Consider the following 17,991-nt stretch of genomic DNA (forward strand, 5'->3'; position numbering starts at 1 on the left):
GACCATACACAACACTGGGTGACTTTCCTAACATAATACGCACTTTTGTAAAATTTGGAAAATATGGCAGGTAAAACCCAATAGCTGGGACCATATAATCATTAATGGATGGTGACAGTAGCACTAGAAGTGAACCTGGAAATCAAGACCAAAATCGTGAACCAAGTCCAAGCAGGGTCTGCACCAAAAGACAGACAGAAAGTCAGAGGAGATATTAGATAGAAGAGGAAGTAGTGGTGCAATGCCTGAGACCCTATGGCAGCCAAGCATGTACTCACAAAGAGTAGTAGTGAGTCACCCGTCTTGCAAGATACATTAAGGAAAAGCTAACCTATGTAAGTAGACATAGAGAAAGCTTTTGACAATGTTGATTGGAATACTCTCTTTGAAATTCTGAAGGCAGCAGAAATAAAATAGAGGGAGCAAAAGGCTTGGCTTTTTACAACTTCATTACGGGAATCGGCAATAAAGCTGCGAGAAATGAGTACGATGGGCAGGGGCACTACGAATATAGTGCTGGACAATATGTTACGAATGTGGGTCTCATGGGAGGCATGCCAGAGGTAAGTCCTTGCAGTTGCACAATCCTCTGTGTCCTCGGTGGCTCAGATGGATAGAGCATCTGCCATGTAAGCAGGAGATCCCGGGTTCGAGTCCCAGTCGGGGCACACATTTTCAACTGTCCCCGTTGACTTGTATCAATGCCTGTATGCAGCTAGGGGGTATTCATTTCATTGTAATTTTTACAACTTGTACAGTAACCAGACAGCATTTACGAGAATCGAGGGGCATGAAAGGGAAGCAGTGGTTGAGAAGGGAGTGAGACAGGGTTGTAGCCTATCATCAATGTTATTCAATCTGTACATTCAAGGAGAAGAAATAAAATCTTTGAGGTTTGAGGATGACGTAATTCTGCCAATGGACAGCAAATGACTTGGAAGAGCAGTTGAATGGAATGGACAGTGTCTTGAAAGGAGGATATACTATGAACATCAACAAAAGCAAAACAAGGACAATGGAATGCAGTCGAATTAAATCAGTCAATGCTAAGGGAATTAGTTTAGGACAAGACATTTAAAGTAGTAGATTAGTATCATTATTTTGGCAGCAGAATAACTGATGATGGCTGAAGTAGAGAGGATATATGAGGGTCATTCAGTAAGTAATGCCCCACATTTTAAAAAGCCATTAACATACATAGACAAACGTCCTTGTTGGTGCTTCACATCTGACGCTTGTTCTGTGTGCTGGTGAAGTTTCAAACTGTTCTGGCAGATGGCAGAGCCATAGTACAGCATCAACATGGTGTCTACACACAACTCTCGTTACAAGCAGTGTGCTGTTATTGAATTCTTGTGTGCACAAAAAGCAAATATGGTGAACATCCATAAATGATTGTGTGCAGTGTATAGCAATGCTGCAGTTGATAGGAGTACAGTTGGGTGATGGGTAAAGAAAGTTACAGCCTCAGGAAATCCAGATACACAGTTCCATGATAAGCCATGCTCGGGTTGTCCTGTGCTGACTGGTGCATCAGAACTCAACAATTGGCTATACAGTTGTTGGTCGCATTGGAAGTGCACCTGCAATGATAGAGGCTATCTGATATTCAAAGAGGTACTCAAAATGGGTTCCCCGAATGCCCACAGCAGACAAGATTCGAAGAAAGGCCATTCCATCTAAATTATTGGAGCATTTTGAGACCATTGGAGAGGCCTTTGTCACAGATTGTTACAGGGGATGAAAGCTGGGTGCACCACTTTGCACTGGAAACAAAAAGGCAGTGCATGGAGTGGCATCATCCTCATTCACCACAAAATAACAAATTCAAGACAACCCCCTCTGCCGGAAAGTCATGGTGACAAGTCTTCTGGGATTGTGATGGCATTATTCTTGTGGATTTGATACCAAGAGGGTCAATCATCAATTCAGAGGCACACGTGAAGACTAAATAAACTCAAGAACCATTTCTGACATGTTTGATCAGACAAGAATCCAGCAGAAATCTTGCTCCAACACAATAATGCACACCCACACACAAGTCTGAGAACCTGGGAACACATCGCCAAATTGGGTTGGACATCATTGCCTTATCCACCTTACAGTCCAGACTGTAGACAGACTTGGACTTCCATCTCTTTGGGCAGCTTAAAGATTCTCTATAGGGAACACACTTTGAAGAGGATGAGAGTAGCAGTCACACAGTGAAAACATGGCTATAACTACAGGACAAGAGCTTTTACCAGCAGGGAATACATGCTCTTCCACAACATTGGCGTATGACCATAGAAAGTAATGGAGACTACGTGGAAAAATAGGACACGGACAAGACATGTATGTATATTGTCACCAATTCTGACTCTTAACAATAAATATGTTCTGAGAAAAAAAAATTAGGGGCATTACTCACATAAAATATAGCCTGGCAATGGCAAGAAAAGCATTTCTGAAGAAAGATTTGTGAACAATGAATACGGATTTAAGTGTTAGGAAGCCTTTCCTTAAAGTATTTCTGTGGGATGTAGCCATGTATGATACATGGACGAGAAACAGTTCAGACAAGAAGAGAATAGAAGCTTTTGAAATATGGTGCTACAGAAGAATGAAGAAGATTACATCAGTAGATCACATTAGGAGGTACTTGATAGAATTGTGGAAGAAAAAACTTTTGTGTGACAACCTGGCTAGAAGAAGAGATTGGTTGATAGGACACATTCTGAGACCCAAGAGATCACAAATTTAGTATTGGAGAGAGATGTGGTGGGTAAAAATTGTAGATGGAGACAAAGAGTACGCAGATTCAGAGATGAAGAGGCTTGCACAGGATAGAGAACTGCATCAATCAAGTCTTTGGACTGAGCACCAGAACAACAACAACAACAACAACAACAACAACAACATATGCTTCTGCATGAGCCCTGATTTCTTTTATCTTGTCTTCATGGTCCTTACGTGAAATGTACACCGCCGGTAGTGGAATTGTTATAAAGTCAGCTGCAAATGCTGTTTGTCTAAATTTTCGCAATACTGTTTCATGAGAATAACATTGTCTTCACTCCTAGGATTCCCATTTGATTTCACAGAGCATTTACATAAAACTCATGAGGTGACTGAACCTACTGGTAACAAATCTAGCAGCATGCCTCTGAGTTGCTTCAATGTCTTCCTTTAATCTGACCAGGTGGGGGGTCCTAAACAGCAGTATTCATGAATGGGTTGCACTAATGTTCTACTTGTGATCTCCTTTATAGATGACCCAACAATTTCCTAGAATTCTCTCAATAAACCTACGTTAACCATTTGCCTTTCCTATTACTGACCTTACAAGCTTGTTTCATTTCATATCACTTTCCAACATTACGCCTAGATATTTAATCAGCATCAAGCAGCACACCACTAATATTGTATTTGAACATTACAGGATCGCTTTTTCTACTCACGTGCCTTACCTAACATTATTCTACATTAAGAGCAAGCTCCAATTCATAATACCAAATAGAAATTCTATCCAAGTCATCCTGCATCCTTCAACAGTCACTCAACAATGACAAATTCGTATACACTACAGCACTGTCAGCGAATAGCCGTAGATTGCTACTCGCCCTATTTCTCAAATTGTTTACGTATATAGAGGACAGAGTGGTCATGTCACATTTCCTTGGGATGCTATCAATGATACCCTTGTCCTTTAACTTGACTTGCACAGTCCAGGACAACGTACCGGACTCTACTAGTCATGAAGACTTTGAGCCACTTTCATATCTGAAAACGTATTCCATGTGCTCGAACTTTGGTTAGAACTCTGCAGTGGGACACTTGTGTCAAATACTTTCCGGAAATCTAGGCCTATGGATTCTGCGTGTTGTCCTTTATACATGGTTTGCATGATATGCTGTGAGAATAGGGAAAGCTGATGTTCACCCAAGTGATGCTTTCTCAATCCATGTTGATTTATGGGCAGAATCTTTTCTGTCTCAAGGAAATTTATTACATTCAGACTTAGAATATACTCAAGAATTCTGCACCAAACAGATGTTAAGGATATTGGCCTCTAATTTCACAAGTGTGTACCTTTACCCTCTTATATATAGGAGTCACCTGTGTCTTTTTCCAATTGCTTGGGACATCACAGTGGGAAACAGATTCGTGATAAATGCAAGCTGAGTAAGGTGCCAATACCAAAGAGTGCTCTCTGTAAAACCAAACTGGGATTCTATCCAGACTTGGCAGCTTATTTGTTTTCAAATCTTACAACTGCTTCTCAATGCCAGGATGCCTATTTCTATGACCACCATATGGGAGTCTGTGCAATGTCACACAGTGGTACATTTGTACAATTCTCCTAAGTGAATGATTTTTTAATGTGAAATTTCAGACTTCAGATTTTCTTTTGCTGTTGTCTATTGCCACAACAGACTGGTCAACAAGTGACTGCCACTTGGTGATTTTCATGTAGGACCAAATTTCTATCATCATCTGCATTTCAGCATTTCCATATCCTTCTCTGAACTACGAGTGCAACAGTCTCTGCTTCCTCAGCATTTTCTGACTTTTATTATTGAACCATGGTGGGTCTTTGCTGTCCTTAATCCACTTACTCAGCACATACTTCTAGAGTGTTACTTACGATTAGTTTAAACTTTGCCCATAATTCCTCTATGCCCATCATATTTAAACTAAATGATGTCCATTTAGTGTCTAAGTAGGATGCTAACAATTGCTAATGTGTTCTTTCCAGCATAAAAGCTCTCTTAGTCTTTTTGATGGATTTATTAACATTAGTATCTGTCATCACTATGATGACATTGTATCACTAATCCCTGTCTCGACACTGACACTGTAGATAAGGTCAGGCCTGTTCGTATTTACAAGTTCCAAAATATTTCCATTACACATGGGTTGTTTAACACACTGCTTAAGACAGTTTTCAGAACTGCTTCACAGCACTATCTGTTTGAAACACCTGACATAAATCCATAGACATCATAGTCCACACTCTGTAACTTAAAGTCACCTCCAAACAATATTGTGTGATCGGGGTACTTCTGCACCACTAAGTTTAGACATTCTTTGAACGATTCCACAACTGTTATTGTGGAATCAGGTGAACGGTAAAAACATCTGATATTTTGAAAATATAGTATAACTGAATATGTAGAAAAGTACTCACCAAGTGGAGGCAGGAGAACATGCATCTAATGGTATTAAAATTTGCAATCTTTTGGAGCCATTGGCTCCTCCTTCTGGAAGGAAGGTTGAGGGGGATAGAGGAGGGGTAAAGGGAAAGGACTGATGAGGTTTAGGAAATGGGAAGAGTTCGGAAAAGTTGCCCAGAACTCTGGGCCATGGGAGACTTACTGGACAGGATGAGAAGGGAAGAGAGACAGTTGGTGATTGCACCGGATGAGATTTGAAAATCTGAGAGCTTAAAGGTGGAAGATAGGGTAATAAGCAAATTATTGCCAAAACATCATGTACGAGTTAATAAGAATGGAAAGCTAAGTGCATTGTCTGTGATAGAGGTGGATGTAGAGGGGTGGGGGTGGAAGGGGACAGAGGTAGTGAAAAATAAACATGAAAAAAAAAAAAAAAAAAAAAAAGAAAAAAAAAAAAAAAAAAAAAAAGAAGAAAGGAATAGTTACTATGAAGAAATGCTGAGACTAAAGAAATTACCATAAATTATGACAAGGTGAGTGGTGAGACTGAGGACATGTTTTAACACCAGTTCCCACACACGGAATTTTGAGAAACTGGTGCCTGCGTGAAGAATCCAGATGGCACAAGTAGTGAAACAGACGTCAAGATCATGAATGCTCTGCAACAAGATATTATTTGTTGCCAGCATATACCCTTTGCCTATGCAAATTCTTCCTAACGGATAACTTGGTGGTAGTCACGCCAATGGAAAAGGCCGAATAGTGTTTACCTAACAACTGGTTCAAAATGGCTCTGAGTACCATGGGACTTAACATCTGAGGTCATCAGTCCCCTAACAACTGGTATATAACATGGGTTGCTTTACAGTTGGCTCTTCCTTTGATAGTATGTGTTTTGTCCATCTCAGTGCTGGTATAGGTGGGGGTAGGAGGGCGCAATAGGGCAAGCCTTACAGCAGGGATGGTCACAGGGGCAGGAGCCATAGGGTAGGACAATGGGTGGAGAAAGAGCACAGGGACTGACAAGGATATTGCAGAGATTGGGAGGGTAACAAAATGCTGTTATTGGTGTGGTGGGAAAAATACTGGACAGGATGGATATAATTTACAGGTGTGATTTTCGGAGGTCACAGCCTTCTCGAGATAACTGATTAATATATTCAAGACCACAAAAATAATGACTGAGAAGAGGTGTACTCCTCAGCTGTTTTTTGGGGGGGATCAGCATTGAGTGGGTGTGATGTCCTGCGTAATGTGCTTTTGAACTGGGCTGATCAAGTAATTATATCCAGTGAAGGCTGAGGTGAGAAAGGTGGCATATTGCTATAAAGAGTCTGCATCTGAAAAAATATGTTTGCCTCCAATGCCAAGGCTGTATGAAAGGGAATGTCAGACACAGGAAGGATGGCAACTGTGAAAATATAAGTACTGCTGCTTGTTAGTTGGTTTAAAGTGAACGGAAGTGTATAGCAGACCTTCAGTGAGGAGGTGGTCAACATCACGGAAAGTGGCATTGGATTCGGAAAAGGACTGTGTGAAATTTAATTGGGAGAATGCATTTCAAGATTCAAAGAATTTTCAACGGTCAGCCGCACCATGAGCCTATACGGTAAAGATGTCAGCAATGTATCTAACCAAACATGGGGCTGAAGGTTGATGGATCCCAGCAAAACTCCCTCCCCTCCAAGTGAGCCATGAAAAGGCTGGCATAGGATGGAGCCATCCTGGTTCCCATGGTTGTGCCCATGATCTGTTTGTTTCATTTGTCACCCCTCAAAGGTAAAGTAGTTGTTGGTAAGTATAAATTTGATTAAGCTGAGTAGCAAGGGTGTCCTACGTTTTCAATCAGGTGGGCACTGACTGAGGAAATGTCCAACAGCACGCAGACCAGGTACATGGATGATGATGGTTTTGTGGTGCGCTCAACTGCACAGTTATCAGTGCCCTTACAAATTCCCAATCTTTGCTTAGTCCAATCTCACCATTTTCATGAATGATAATGAAATGATGATGACAACACAAACATCGAGGTACATGGAGGGTTTTGGTATAGGGGAGGATGACATCAACGGTGGCAACCAAGGTGTCTGGTGGGAGCGGACAAGCACCGTGGTAAAAGGTGGAGGAGCATAGTTTGGGTGGAGTAAGAAGTTCTATGGATAGAAAGGTTAGTCCTTGTGATGGGCCTGAGGTTTTAAGGAGGGACTGCAGTTCAGTTTGAATCACAGGGATGGGATTTAGATGACAGAGGCTGTATGTAGGCGTGTCAGACAGCTGGTGTAAACCTTTGTTTACATACCCCTTCCAGTTAAGTACCACATTCATGGGTCCCTCCATCCACTGGAAGATTAATGAAAAAGTCATCAGCTTTTAGGGAATGAAGAGCCTGTACTTCTGCAGAGAACAGATTAGAGTCATGTTGTTGGAACCCGAGGCAAGGTTGTGAAGCAATGCTGGATGTGAGGAATTTTTGGGAAACTTGTAAGGGATGATTTTAAGGTAGTGATGGTGGATCAAGTCAGGATTGTGGCCAGAAATGTTCAAGGCAGGGTTCAACGTTAGGTTTGCTGCTGGAAAGATACTGGGATTGAGTTGCAACTTGATAATTCCAGTTGACATTGCAGGTGAAGGAAAGTAGGTCCTTCATCAAAGCAGCATGACTAAATGCAGGTTTAGGGCTGAAACTGTGACCCTTGGATAACACAGGTAATTTAGGAGGGGAGAGTGACTTAGACGAGAGGTTGAGAACACTGTATTGTTGTAGCTGGTTCTGGTGATCATGAGTTCTTCATTGGTCTGAGAGACAGTGGTGAAGGTGGAGCGATGTTATAGAACGTTGGCCAAGCTTGGTTTGTAGAAGAGGAGTGTTGGTTGATGGTGCGGCTGTTTAGGGGGCTGCAGAAGAACAAGAAGGGAAACACCACTGTTGAGAGGTAGTTTAGGAGAAGGTGGGATAGCTTTGAGGTGAAATCTGGCATATTGTTGCAGTATGAATTTGGTTTAGCAGATGATACCGCCCAAGGAAATATGAGGGGCAGATAACTGCATGATTTTGTAGGAAAGAAGTCTGGTGGACTTGAAATTGGCAGATGAGGCATATGGGTCACAGATTAGGTGGGTAAGTGAATGAGACTGCTGTATTTGAAACAGTACAAGACTGCTGGATTTGGAACAAATCCTACTTGTGGCCTTTTTTTTTTTTTTTTTTTTTTTTTTTACTGCATTAATTTATTAAATCTGTAGGCAAGACAACATTAACAAAAAAGACAGTTCACTGTTTTTAATAAGATTTCTTTCAGGTTACAGAAGTGTACAACATGTGATTCTTTAGCACTTAATGTCTTTTACTTCAATGACATCTGCATCTTGCAAGTGAGTCTATGAGCTGAGAAATAAAACAGCCAGTTTTCTCATATAATTTATTAGGATATAGTTATTGCACTGATGAGATCATAACATTAACTATAATATAAATAAAGGGTGATTATAATTAAACTTAGATTTTCAAAACGCTGTAGAAATAACACCACTGGTCAGAATGACATCAAATTGCAATGGAATATTATTGGGGAGGGAAGTGTGAAAACTGATAATTAGATGGCACTGTATGTGTCAGAATACGTAAATGGAAACACCTGTCATGTGCACGACCCATTGAAGCTGGTATGCCGGGTACACGGCTTTTCCTCCTTTACGTCTGCAACATTCACCATGACTGTCTCAATGCAGAATCATACTCTGCTTCTAAAGCTGTATTACAAGAACGATGACTGAGCACATGTCGCTCTGCAGAAGTTCCAGACACTGAAGGGATTGAAAAAAAGGCACTGGCCCAATGACTGCCTTGGGTCTGGAGAAAATGATTCAGAAATTCGAAAAGAAGAGTTCTCTTGGTGTGCAACCTGGTAGAGGGAGGAAATGAACTGATTCAACATCAGTGGAAGCAGTGGCCACAGCAATGCAGGAGGAAATGAGTGGTGGTGTGCAAACATGTAGGACATGGAGAATTGCCTGAACATTGGACATATCTGTGAGCACAGTGCATAAAATCCTACAGAACATCCTTCTTTGCTATCCATTCAAAATCACCCATGTGCACGAGCCGCTTCCCGTTGATCTGCCAGCAAGAGAGACCTTTGCTTTAGAATTTCTTGCTCGCATGGAAGTGGACAATGATTGGCCATGGAAGACAAAGTCCACTTCCATCTGACAGGATATATCAACACACAGAATTGTCGAATACGGGCAATGGAAAATCCACACGCAAATCAACCAGAACCACTTCATCCTGAAAAGGTCACTGTGTGGTGCAGGTTTACGTCATCATTTATCACAGGGCCATATTTTTTTGAAGATACAGGTGCTTCCAGTCCTGTTACTTGTACCGTCACTGGAAAGCACTATGAGTGTCTTTTGCACAACCATGCCATTCCAGCTCTTCAACAGTGTGGATGAGATCATTTTTATGCAAAATGGCACACCTCTGTACATTGCAAATCCAGTTAAGCAGCTACTGAAGTGCCATTTCGGAAATGCTATAATTATCAGCCACCATTTTCCGACAGCCTGGCCATCCCGATCACCTGATCTTAATCGGTGTGACTTCTGGCTGTGGGGCTATCCGAAAGATGATGTGTTCGGTGTACTGATTGCAAACTTAGCTGCATTGAAGGCACACATTGCGCAACACATTCTGAACATGACCCTTGAAATGCTTTGATGAGTTGTGGAACATGCTGTTTCTCGATTTAAACTTGTTGCAGAAAATGGTGGACAGCATACTGAACGTGTTTTGTGCCTGTCACACAGAAATTAATTATCCGATTTGATTTTGATTGATGCTTTTTATGCGGTTTTTGGCCTCAGGACAATTAAAAACAATTTTTCCCATACTGTGTGTTATGACCTTGCCATTGTGGATGGTCTTACGTAACTAACAGTATCATACCTGTATGCCCATGCACACAGAGTAGCAGTTTGCTTAATGTCAAACGTACCTTAGGCATTGCTGTATGATTCATTTGTCATTTGTAGTCTACCACTATTAAATTATGATACTTACAGTGCCATCTATTGCCACATTTTGTAACTATTTATTTTTCTTCTGCCATATTTTTCCCCCTTCTCTGATAATATTCTGTTGCAATTTGACGTCATTCTGACTAGTGGTGTTATTTCTACAGCACTTTGAAAGTTTAACTTTAATTATAATCACCCCATATATTGGGCACCATCAAGTCTACCATCTACATTGCAAAACAGCCCAAGTCCATTGGAACACACCAACCCCAGACCGCCACACAGCCACCATGAGAAGATTTGCGGATATATTGGGTTCAAAACAGACATCACACACCTTATATTCTTTTACTAGACCATCATATGCTATGGAAAATACTAATTCATCTGAAAATATTACATTCTGCCATTCATGATGATATTTTCCTCAGCAAATGCTAATCTGTGATTCAATGATCATCCTGGAGTTCCCTTTAATGCCTAGGTTTGCTTTGTAGTTCAGCTTCCCAAAGCCAGTGCCAAACCATATCAACCCTGGAAACAATAGTAGGATTCTACAGCAGCAAATTCAAAAAGCATGTTGCTGTCATGTAGCTACAAGTTAATTACTGTGGACTGGTGTTATTACATAACGTCCTGTTCCCATATTTCTACTGAATTCTCCAGAATCATGATATTGTTGTACCCATTGTTAGGCAATGCATTCAGGAATGGCCATAACATGAACAACTCTCTAATGCTGTCAAATTCCCTCGCTCCGTAAGAGCAATGAGCTGTCACACTTAGCCTGTTGATAATGAGGCATAGCTCATAAACAAAGTGACTAGACTCATTGTGAGATGGTTTAAGTATTGACGTTAAACAGTGTGTTGTCATTGCTTAAATAGTGTGCTGCCACTGACTATTATAGAAGGAATGTTGGATGACAGATACGATTCACTACATTGGACTGTCACTCAATGCAGAAGAATACTGCCACCACATATGTGGATAGCTTCTACTATGATAAACCACACCAGAATGACATAACCCTTCGGGGTTTGATGATCTTAAAAGGAAATTAAGCAATTTAGGCTCTCTACATGGGCCCATATAGGTTTTAGGGCTTTAATCCTGAGTCTTCAATAAATCAGTGCCAACAGTTACCACATTTGAATTCAAGTGTTTCACAAATTTCAGATGGAGAGTTGTCACACTGATGAGAGAGATTAATTACTGACAATAATGCCATGGGTTTCAATACATGCTATGATAAAATATGCAGTTACAGATAATCATACTACATACAGTATCCTCATTCAGTTGCTTCGAAATCTGTGGGTTGTCAAATGTATTATTAGTATATTACAATTTATGATTACAATAGTAACAGCAAACTCAAACTTTCTGCAGATGGTGAAGTTGCCTTATAATGAAGTACTGCCTGAAAGAAGCTGCATAAATATTCAGTCAGATCTTGGTAAGATTTCAAAGTAGTGCAAAGGTTGGCAATTTGCTTTAAATGTTCAGAACTGTAAAATTGTGGACTTAACAAAATGAAAAAGTGTAGTATCCTACAACTATAATATCAATGAGTCACAGTTGCAATTGGCCAACTCATACAAATATTTGGATGTAACACTTTGCAGGGATATGAAACAGAAGGATCACACAGGGTGGGTTGTGGGTGAAGCAGGTGGTACAATTCAGTTTACTGGTACAATTGTTGGGAAGTGATATCAATGGAGACTGCTTACAAATCACTCGCATGACCCACCTTAGAATACTGCTCCCAAGTGTGAGCGACCCATACCATATAGGACTAATAGGGGATACTGAATGTATACAGAGTAGGGCAGCATGAATCGTCACAAGTTTGTTTAACCCATGGGAGAATGTCAAAGAGACTCTGAAGAACTCAGTTGGCACTCTGTTGAAGATAAATGTAAACTATCCTGAGAACGTCTACTAACCCAAAGTTTCAAGAACCAGCTTTAAATAATGAAACTAGGAACATACTACAAAACCTATGTATTACTCTCATAGGAATTGTGAGGACAAGATTAGACAAATTACAGCATCCACAGAGGCATTGGAACAATAATTCTTCCCACACTCCATACTTGAATGGAATGGGAAGAAACCCTAATGACTGGTACATTGGATGTACCCTCTGCCATGCACTTCATGGTGGTTTGCAGACTATAGGTGTATATGTTGAAGCCAGAATTATGTAGTATGTATTATGTAGTATGTAAATAGAAGTACGTAGTATAATCTTCGGAAGTCTCAGTGCTTGTGCTGCTACTGTTGTCTAGACTGAATAACCAGCTTTTGGTAATGTCTGCACTTCTTCTTGCCTGTGATGGGATTGATTATTTTTATTATTATTATTTTGCAGAAGTCCGTCTGCATGCGTGGGCTAACAGCAAATGTTGCCAAGGGTTTTATCACAATTACCACCACAAATGATACTTAATTTACAGCTTAAAAACTTTCAGCTGTATCATGGAAAATTAACTGTTTATCTTTGGAATAGCGGGATATTTTACAAATAATTGATATGACCATTGGTTGGTCCTGATTGGCCTGTCTGTGCCAGAATGCAGAACTTCACATCTGTCTCTTTCGGTAATGAAGCAAAACAAAATCTGTTGCAACTTAACATGGAACTGAACCTCTGCTGCTTTACATAGACAGTCTAAAGATGGATGATTCAGTTACAGTGATTATCACAAAAAAGTTCCCTGTTAAGGATCTATGTAGTGTATCTATAACAGTGTATTTATTCGTAGAAAAGCTTTTGAATTATCTTGGAATGGGTCTAGAATACAGATAAAACCATTTCTGTGTAATGGTTCAAGTAATAATTCTTCTTCCATTTGTTCTCAATGAAACCCAGGAAAATGGCATGTCGCTTTTTCATTTGTGTCAGTGCTGTACTGGACTTTGACTTTAGCTACGATTTTCCACTGTCACTATTTTAACAGACAAGCGGTCATAAGACTTGAGTACTACGTTAAAAGGGCAAAACAGATGGGTTAAATATCATGTGGCAGAGGTAAAACTGTAACATATGTATTTGTTCAGGGGCGTAGTGTAACTCGAGGTCCTCCAGGGCCAGAGTTGCAATGAATGTCATTCCCATTGCAAGTGCTCATTTCACTGATGGAGGAGAGTGGATGGATATGGGTGGGGGTTGGGGATGTAGCTGCTGCTTTCAGCGTGGTGTTAATAGTACTAGCTACTCGAAGGTGTTTGAATGTATCAGTATGTAGCTTACTCCAGATGCTGTCTTGATATTTACTTGCTTTTTGCAAAAGGTGTGATGTAGTTGAGGGAAGGGCTGGGGGAAAAGAATAGAGATTGCAGCATGAGAAAAGAAGAAATGCTACAATGGCTTGGGGCTACATAATCACTGCTCATGAGGGCGCAACAGAGTTACGGGGGCCTTGGGCAGTTACCACTACAAGTGTGATACACTGATACACCGTTAATAAGGGCAAGCATAATGGAGAGGATTTATTCAATTAAACTGCCACTTTGTCAGATTTAACATGAACACATTTTATTGCAGTTTAAAACACAACTGCAAACTGTCACCCAGATAGTGCCTCTTTGCCAGATTTATCATGAACTAGCAAAATACACATTTTTACTGGAGCTGAGTACCTCTTCGCCAAATTTATCATGAACTAGCAATACACATGTTTCACTGCAGTTGAGAACACATCAACAGCAAACTATCACTTGGATAGAACAGGACTGCTATATGTGTGAAAATACATTTGTGAATGATTTAATGACCTTAATGTTATGTACTAAATTAATAATATAATTCTAAATTTAAATACCTTGTCATTAAACACAATGGAACCCACAGCTTTTCGATCCACTTCACCTTGACTGTCTAGAATACCATCTCCAAACAACTGTCTCATTCCATCGTAGCAAGGTCCACCTTTACAATATAGCTCATGTGCTAGTTTATCACATACAATTACACCTGCTCCAAGTTTCTCTAGCCTTCCTGCTACTGATGATTTTCCACTAGCAACATTGCCAGTGAGTCCAATAATGTATGGGTGATTTGGTATGAGTGGATTTGGCTAAAAAAATAATAAATAAATAAATAAAAATAGATACTGTCATAAAACAATATTCATTTGGCAGATACTTGTGAAGAGTTATGCATATTAAGAAACCCTAAACACAAGATACAGACTTAACTAGACATTCAAAGATGTTAATATTTATAACACAAATGAAAAGATGTGGACTATTTTAAGTATAGATGACAGGGCTAAAGAAGAAGAATAAGAAGAAGAAGAAAAGAAAGAAAGAGAGAGAGAGAGAGAGAGAGAGAGAGAGATAATGTTAAGGTTATTGACATGAAGGGAGGATATCGCTGAAGACTTCGCTGGGGTTATATTTGCAGGGAGAGGCTTTTAGTCCCCATCACTACAGCACAGACATAGAACTAGAAGCATTACTAGAGTACATGGTAAAATCTGCTCAATAACTGTCTTGTTATATTTAATGGAGTTTTCCCAGTGGATAGAATATTCCATCATCTTCCTGGCGTGCACTCAGGACAAAATTATTTCTTCTTTTGACATTTCAGCTGACGACTGTGCAACTGTTTGGAGGTGATTTGGCTGCTGAATCTCAAATTCTGTAGATTTTCCAATCTCTGGACATATAAAACCATACCCTTCCTCAAGATGTATCTGATGTGTTTCTTGAAGTTTTCCAAGTAGACAGAATGTCCCATTATATTTTAAGCTTGCATTTGAGACAAACTTATTTCTTCTTGAGTTTGGACAAGCTACAAAATCTGAGATTCAGTAACTGGCTCACCTTGAAGATGGCTGCACAGTTATTGGTAGAACAAATAATTATGTCCTAGATGTACATCCAAAAGATGGAATATACTGTCTCACTGTCTGCAGGTATGTAAGATACAGTAAGTATTTGGCATCAGGCCCCCCCCCCCCCCCCCCCAGCTCTAGTTTGCCACGACAGTACACTCAGTATGTATATGAGCCACACAGCAACTATAAAAGCACCAGATTCATACTGGGCTGGATCCCACTGTGGGGAGCCGGACTTGGGCATCATGGGGATGTCAACCTCGTCCCGTCTGTTCACAGATCGGTTTGCCGCTGTGGTTGCTCCGGTTGCTGCCCGCAGTGGGGCTGAGCCCTCACCTGTGGTTGATTGGGAGGTTGTTCCAAGGCGTGGCAGGCAGCGAAAGATGTCATCGGAGGCTGATCAGAAAGCCTCCCCGGTGCGTCTGACAAACAGGTTTCAGGTACTGTCTCTGGCTGAACCAGATGCAGCTGCCTGCTCTGTTTCAGAGGATGAGTCTCCGCCTTCAAGGTCCGGACAATCGCAGAGGGTGGGCTTATTGGTAGTTGGGAGCTCCAATGTTAGGCGCGTAATGGGGCCCCTTAGGGATATGGCGGCTAAGGAAGGGGAAGAAATCCAGTGTGCATTCCGGGTGGAGTCATTCCTGATGTGGAGTCATTCCTGATGTGGAAAGGGTCCTTCCGGATGCCATGAAGAGCACAGGGTGCAGCCAGCTGCAGGTGGTGCACATGTCGGCACTAATGATGTGTGTCGCTTTGGATCTGAGGAAATTCTCTCTGGATTCCAGCGGCTATCTGATTTGGTGAAGGCTGCCAGTCTTGCTTACGAGATGAAGGCAGAGCTCACCATCTGCAGCATCATTGACAGAACCGACTGCGGAACTTTGGTGTAGAGCCGGGTGGAGGGACTGAATCAGAGGCTCAGACGGTTTTGCGACCGTGTTGGCTGCAGATTCCTTGACTTGCGCCATAGGGTGGTGGGGTTTTGGGGTCCGTTGAATAGGTCAGGAGTTCACTATATTCAGCTGGCGGCTACATGGGTAGCGGAGGCTGTGTGGCGTGGACTAAGTGGTTTTCTTGGTTAGAAGGCCTCGGGAAAGTACAGGGTGGGCTGCGATCTCAAAGGGTGCATGGCTGAACAGCTCAGAGAAAATTTGAGTCTCGTAACAAATAAATACCCCACTCATACGGTTATAGTTGGTGGGGACTTCAACCTTCCCTCGATATGGTGGCAAAAATACTTGTTCAAAACTGGTGGTAGGCAGAAAACATCTTCTGAGATTGCCCTAAATGCTTTCTCCGAAAATTATTTCAAGCAGTTAGTCGACGAACCCACACGAATTGTAAATGGTTGTGAAAACACACTTGACCTCTTAGCCACAAACGATCCAGAGCTAATAGAGAGCATCATGACTGATACAGGGATTAGTGATCACAAGGTCGTTGCAGCTAGGCTCAATACAGTTTCTTCCAAATCCACCAGAAACAAATGCAAAATAATTTTATTTAAAAAAGTGGATAAAGTGTCACTAGATGCCTTCCTAAGAGACAATCTCCATTCCTTCCGAACTGATTATGCAAATGTAGATGAGATGTGGCTCAAACTCAAAGATATAGTAGCAACAGCAATTGAGAGATTCATACCTCAAATTGGTAAGAGATGGAACTGATCCCCCATGGTACACAAAACAGGTCCGAACGCTGTTGCAGAGGCAAAGGAAAAAGCATGCGAAGTTCAGAAGAACGCGAAATCCCAAAGATTGGCTAAAATTTACAGATGCGCGAAATTTGGCACGGACTTCAATGCGAGATGCCTTTAATAGGTTCCACAACGAAACATTGTCTCAAAATTTGGTAGAAAATCCGAAGAAATTCTGCTTGTATGTAAAGTACACAAGCGGCAAGACGCAGTCAATACCTTCGCTGCGCAGTGCCGATGGTACTGTTACCGACGACTGTGCCGCCAAAGCGGAGTTATTGAACGCAGTTTTCCGAAATTCCTTCACCAGGGAAGACGAATGGAATATTCCAGAATTTGAAACACGAACAGCTGCTAGCATGAGTTTCTTACAAGGTAACCTCCCCATCGCACCCCCCTCAGATTTAGTTATAAGTTGGCACAGTGGATAGGCCTTGAAAAACTGAACACAGATCAATCGAGGAAACAGGAAGAAGTTGTGTGGAACTAGAAAAAAAATAAGCAAAATATACAAACTGAGTAGTCCATGCGCAAGATAGGCAACATCAAGGATAATATAAACTCAGGAGCGCTGTGGTCCCGTGGTTAGCGTGAGCAGCTGCGGAGAGAGAGGTACCGGGTTCAAGTCTTCCCTCCAGTGAAAAGTTTACTTTCTTTATTTTTGGAAAGTTATGATCTGTCTGTTCCTTCATTGACGTCTCTGTTCACTGTAATAAGTTTAGTGTCTGTGTTTTGCAACCGCACCGCAAAACCATGCGATGATTGGACGAAAGGACGTGCCTCTCCAATGGGACCTTGAGCGCAAGGTCATAGGTCAACCGATTCCTCCACAGGAAAACACGTCTGATATATTCTATGCGACACTGGTGATGGCATGTGCGTCACATGACAGGAATATGTTGTCGACCCACCTAACTTGTACACTTGGCGAATGAGTAAAAAGATTCTTCTACCTTGCCCGATTTAGGTTTTCTTTTGGATGTGATAATCACTCCCAAAAAAGTGATGAAAACATAAGAGTTTGTCACATAAACTAAAAATAAAATATGAACTTTTCACTCGAGGGAAGACTTGAACCCCTCGTTCCTCAGCTGCTCACGCTAACCACGGGACCACGGCGCTCCTGAGCTCAGACTAACCTACATGTTACATATCTCGCACATGGACTACTCAGTTTGTATATTTTGCTATTTTTTTCATAATTCCACACAGCTTCTTCCTGTTTTCTCGAATGATCTGTGTTCAGTTTTTCAAGGCTTATTCACTG

The 17,991-nt window shown here is 41.2% G+C and overlaps 1 protein-coding gene across 1 annotated transcript in view; it reads right to left on the reverse strand.

The window, feature by feature from the left end:
* LOC126473229 (bifunctional coenzyme A synthase) overlaps positions 1-17,991 on the reverse strand; it is a 138,765-nt gene that overhangs the window by 33,548 nt on the left and 87,226 nt on the right. The window contains exon 4 of the mRNA XM_050100143.1: positions 14,009-14,263. Coding sequence (XP_049956100.1) covers positions 14,009-14,263 — 255 coding nt within the window. The remainder of the gene's footprint in view (positions 1-14,008; positions 14,264-17,991) is intronic.

The sequence above is a fragment of the Schistocerca serialis genome, chromosome 4, assembly GCF_023864345.2.
Source record: "Schistocerca serialis cubense isolate TAMUIC-IGC-003099 chromosome 4, iqSchSeri2.2, whole genome shotgun sequence".
NCBI lineage: Eukaryota > Metazoa > Arthropoda > Insecta > Orthoptera > Acrididae > Schistocerca > Schistocerca serialis.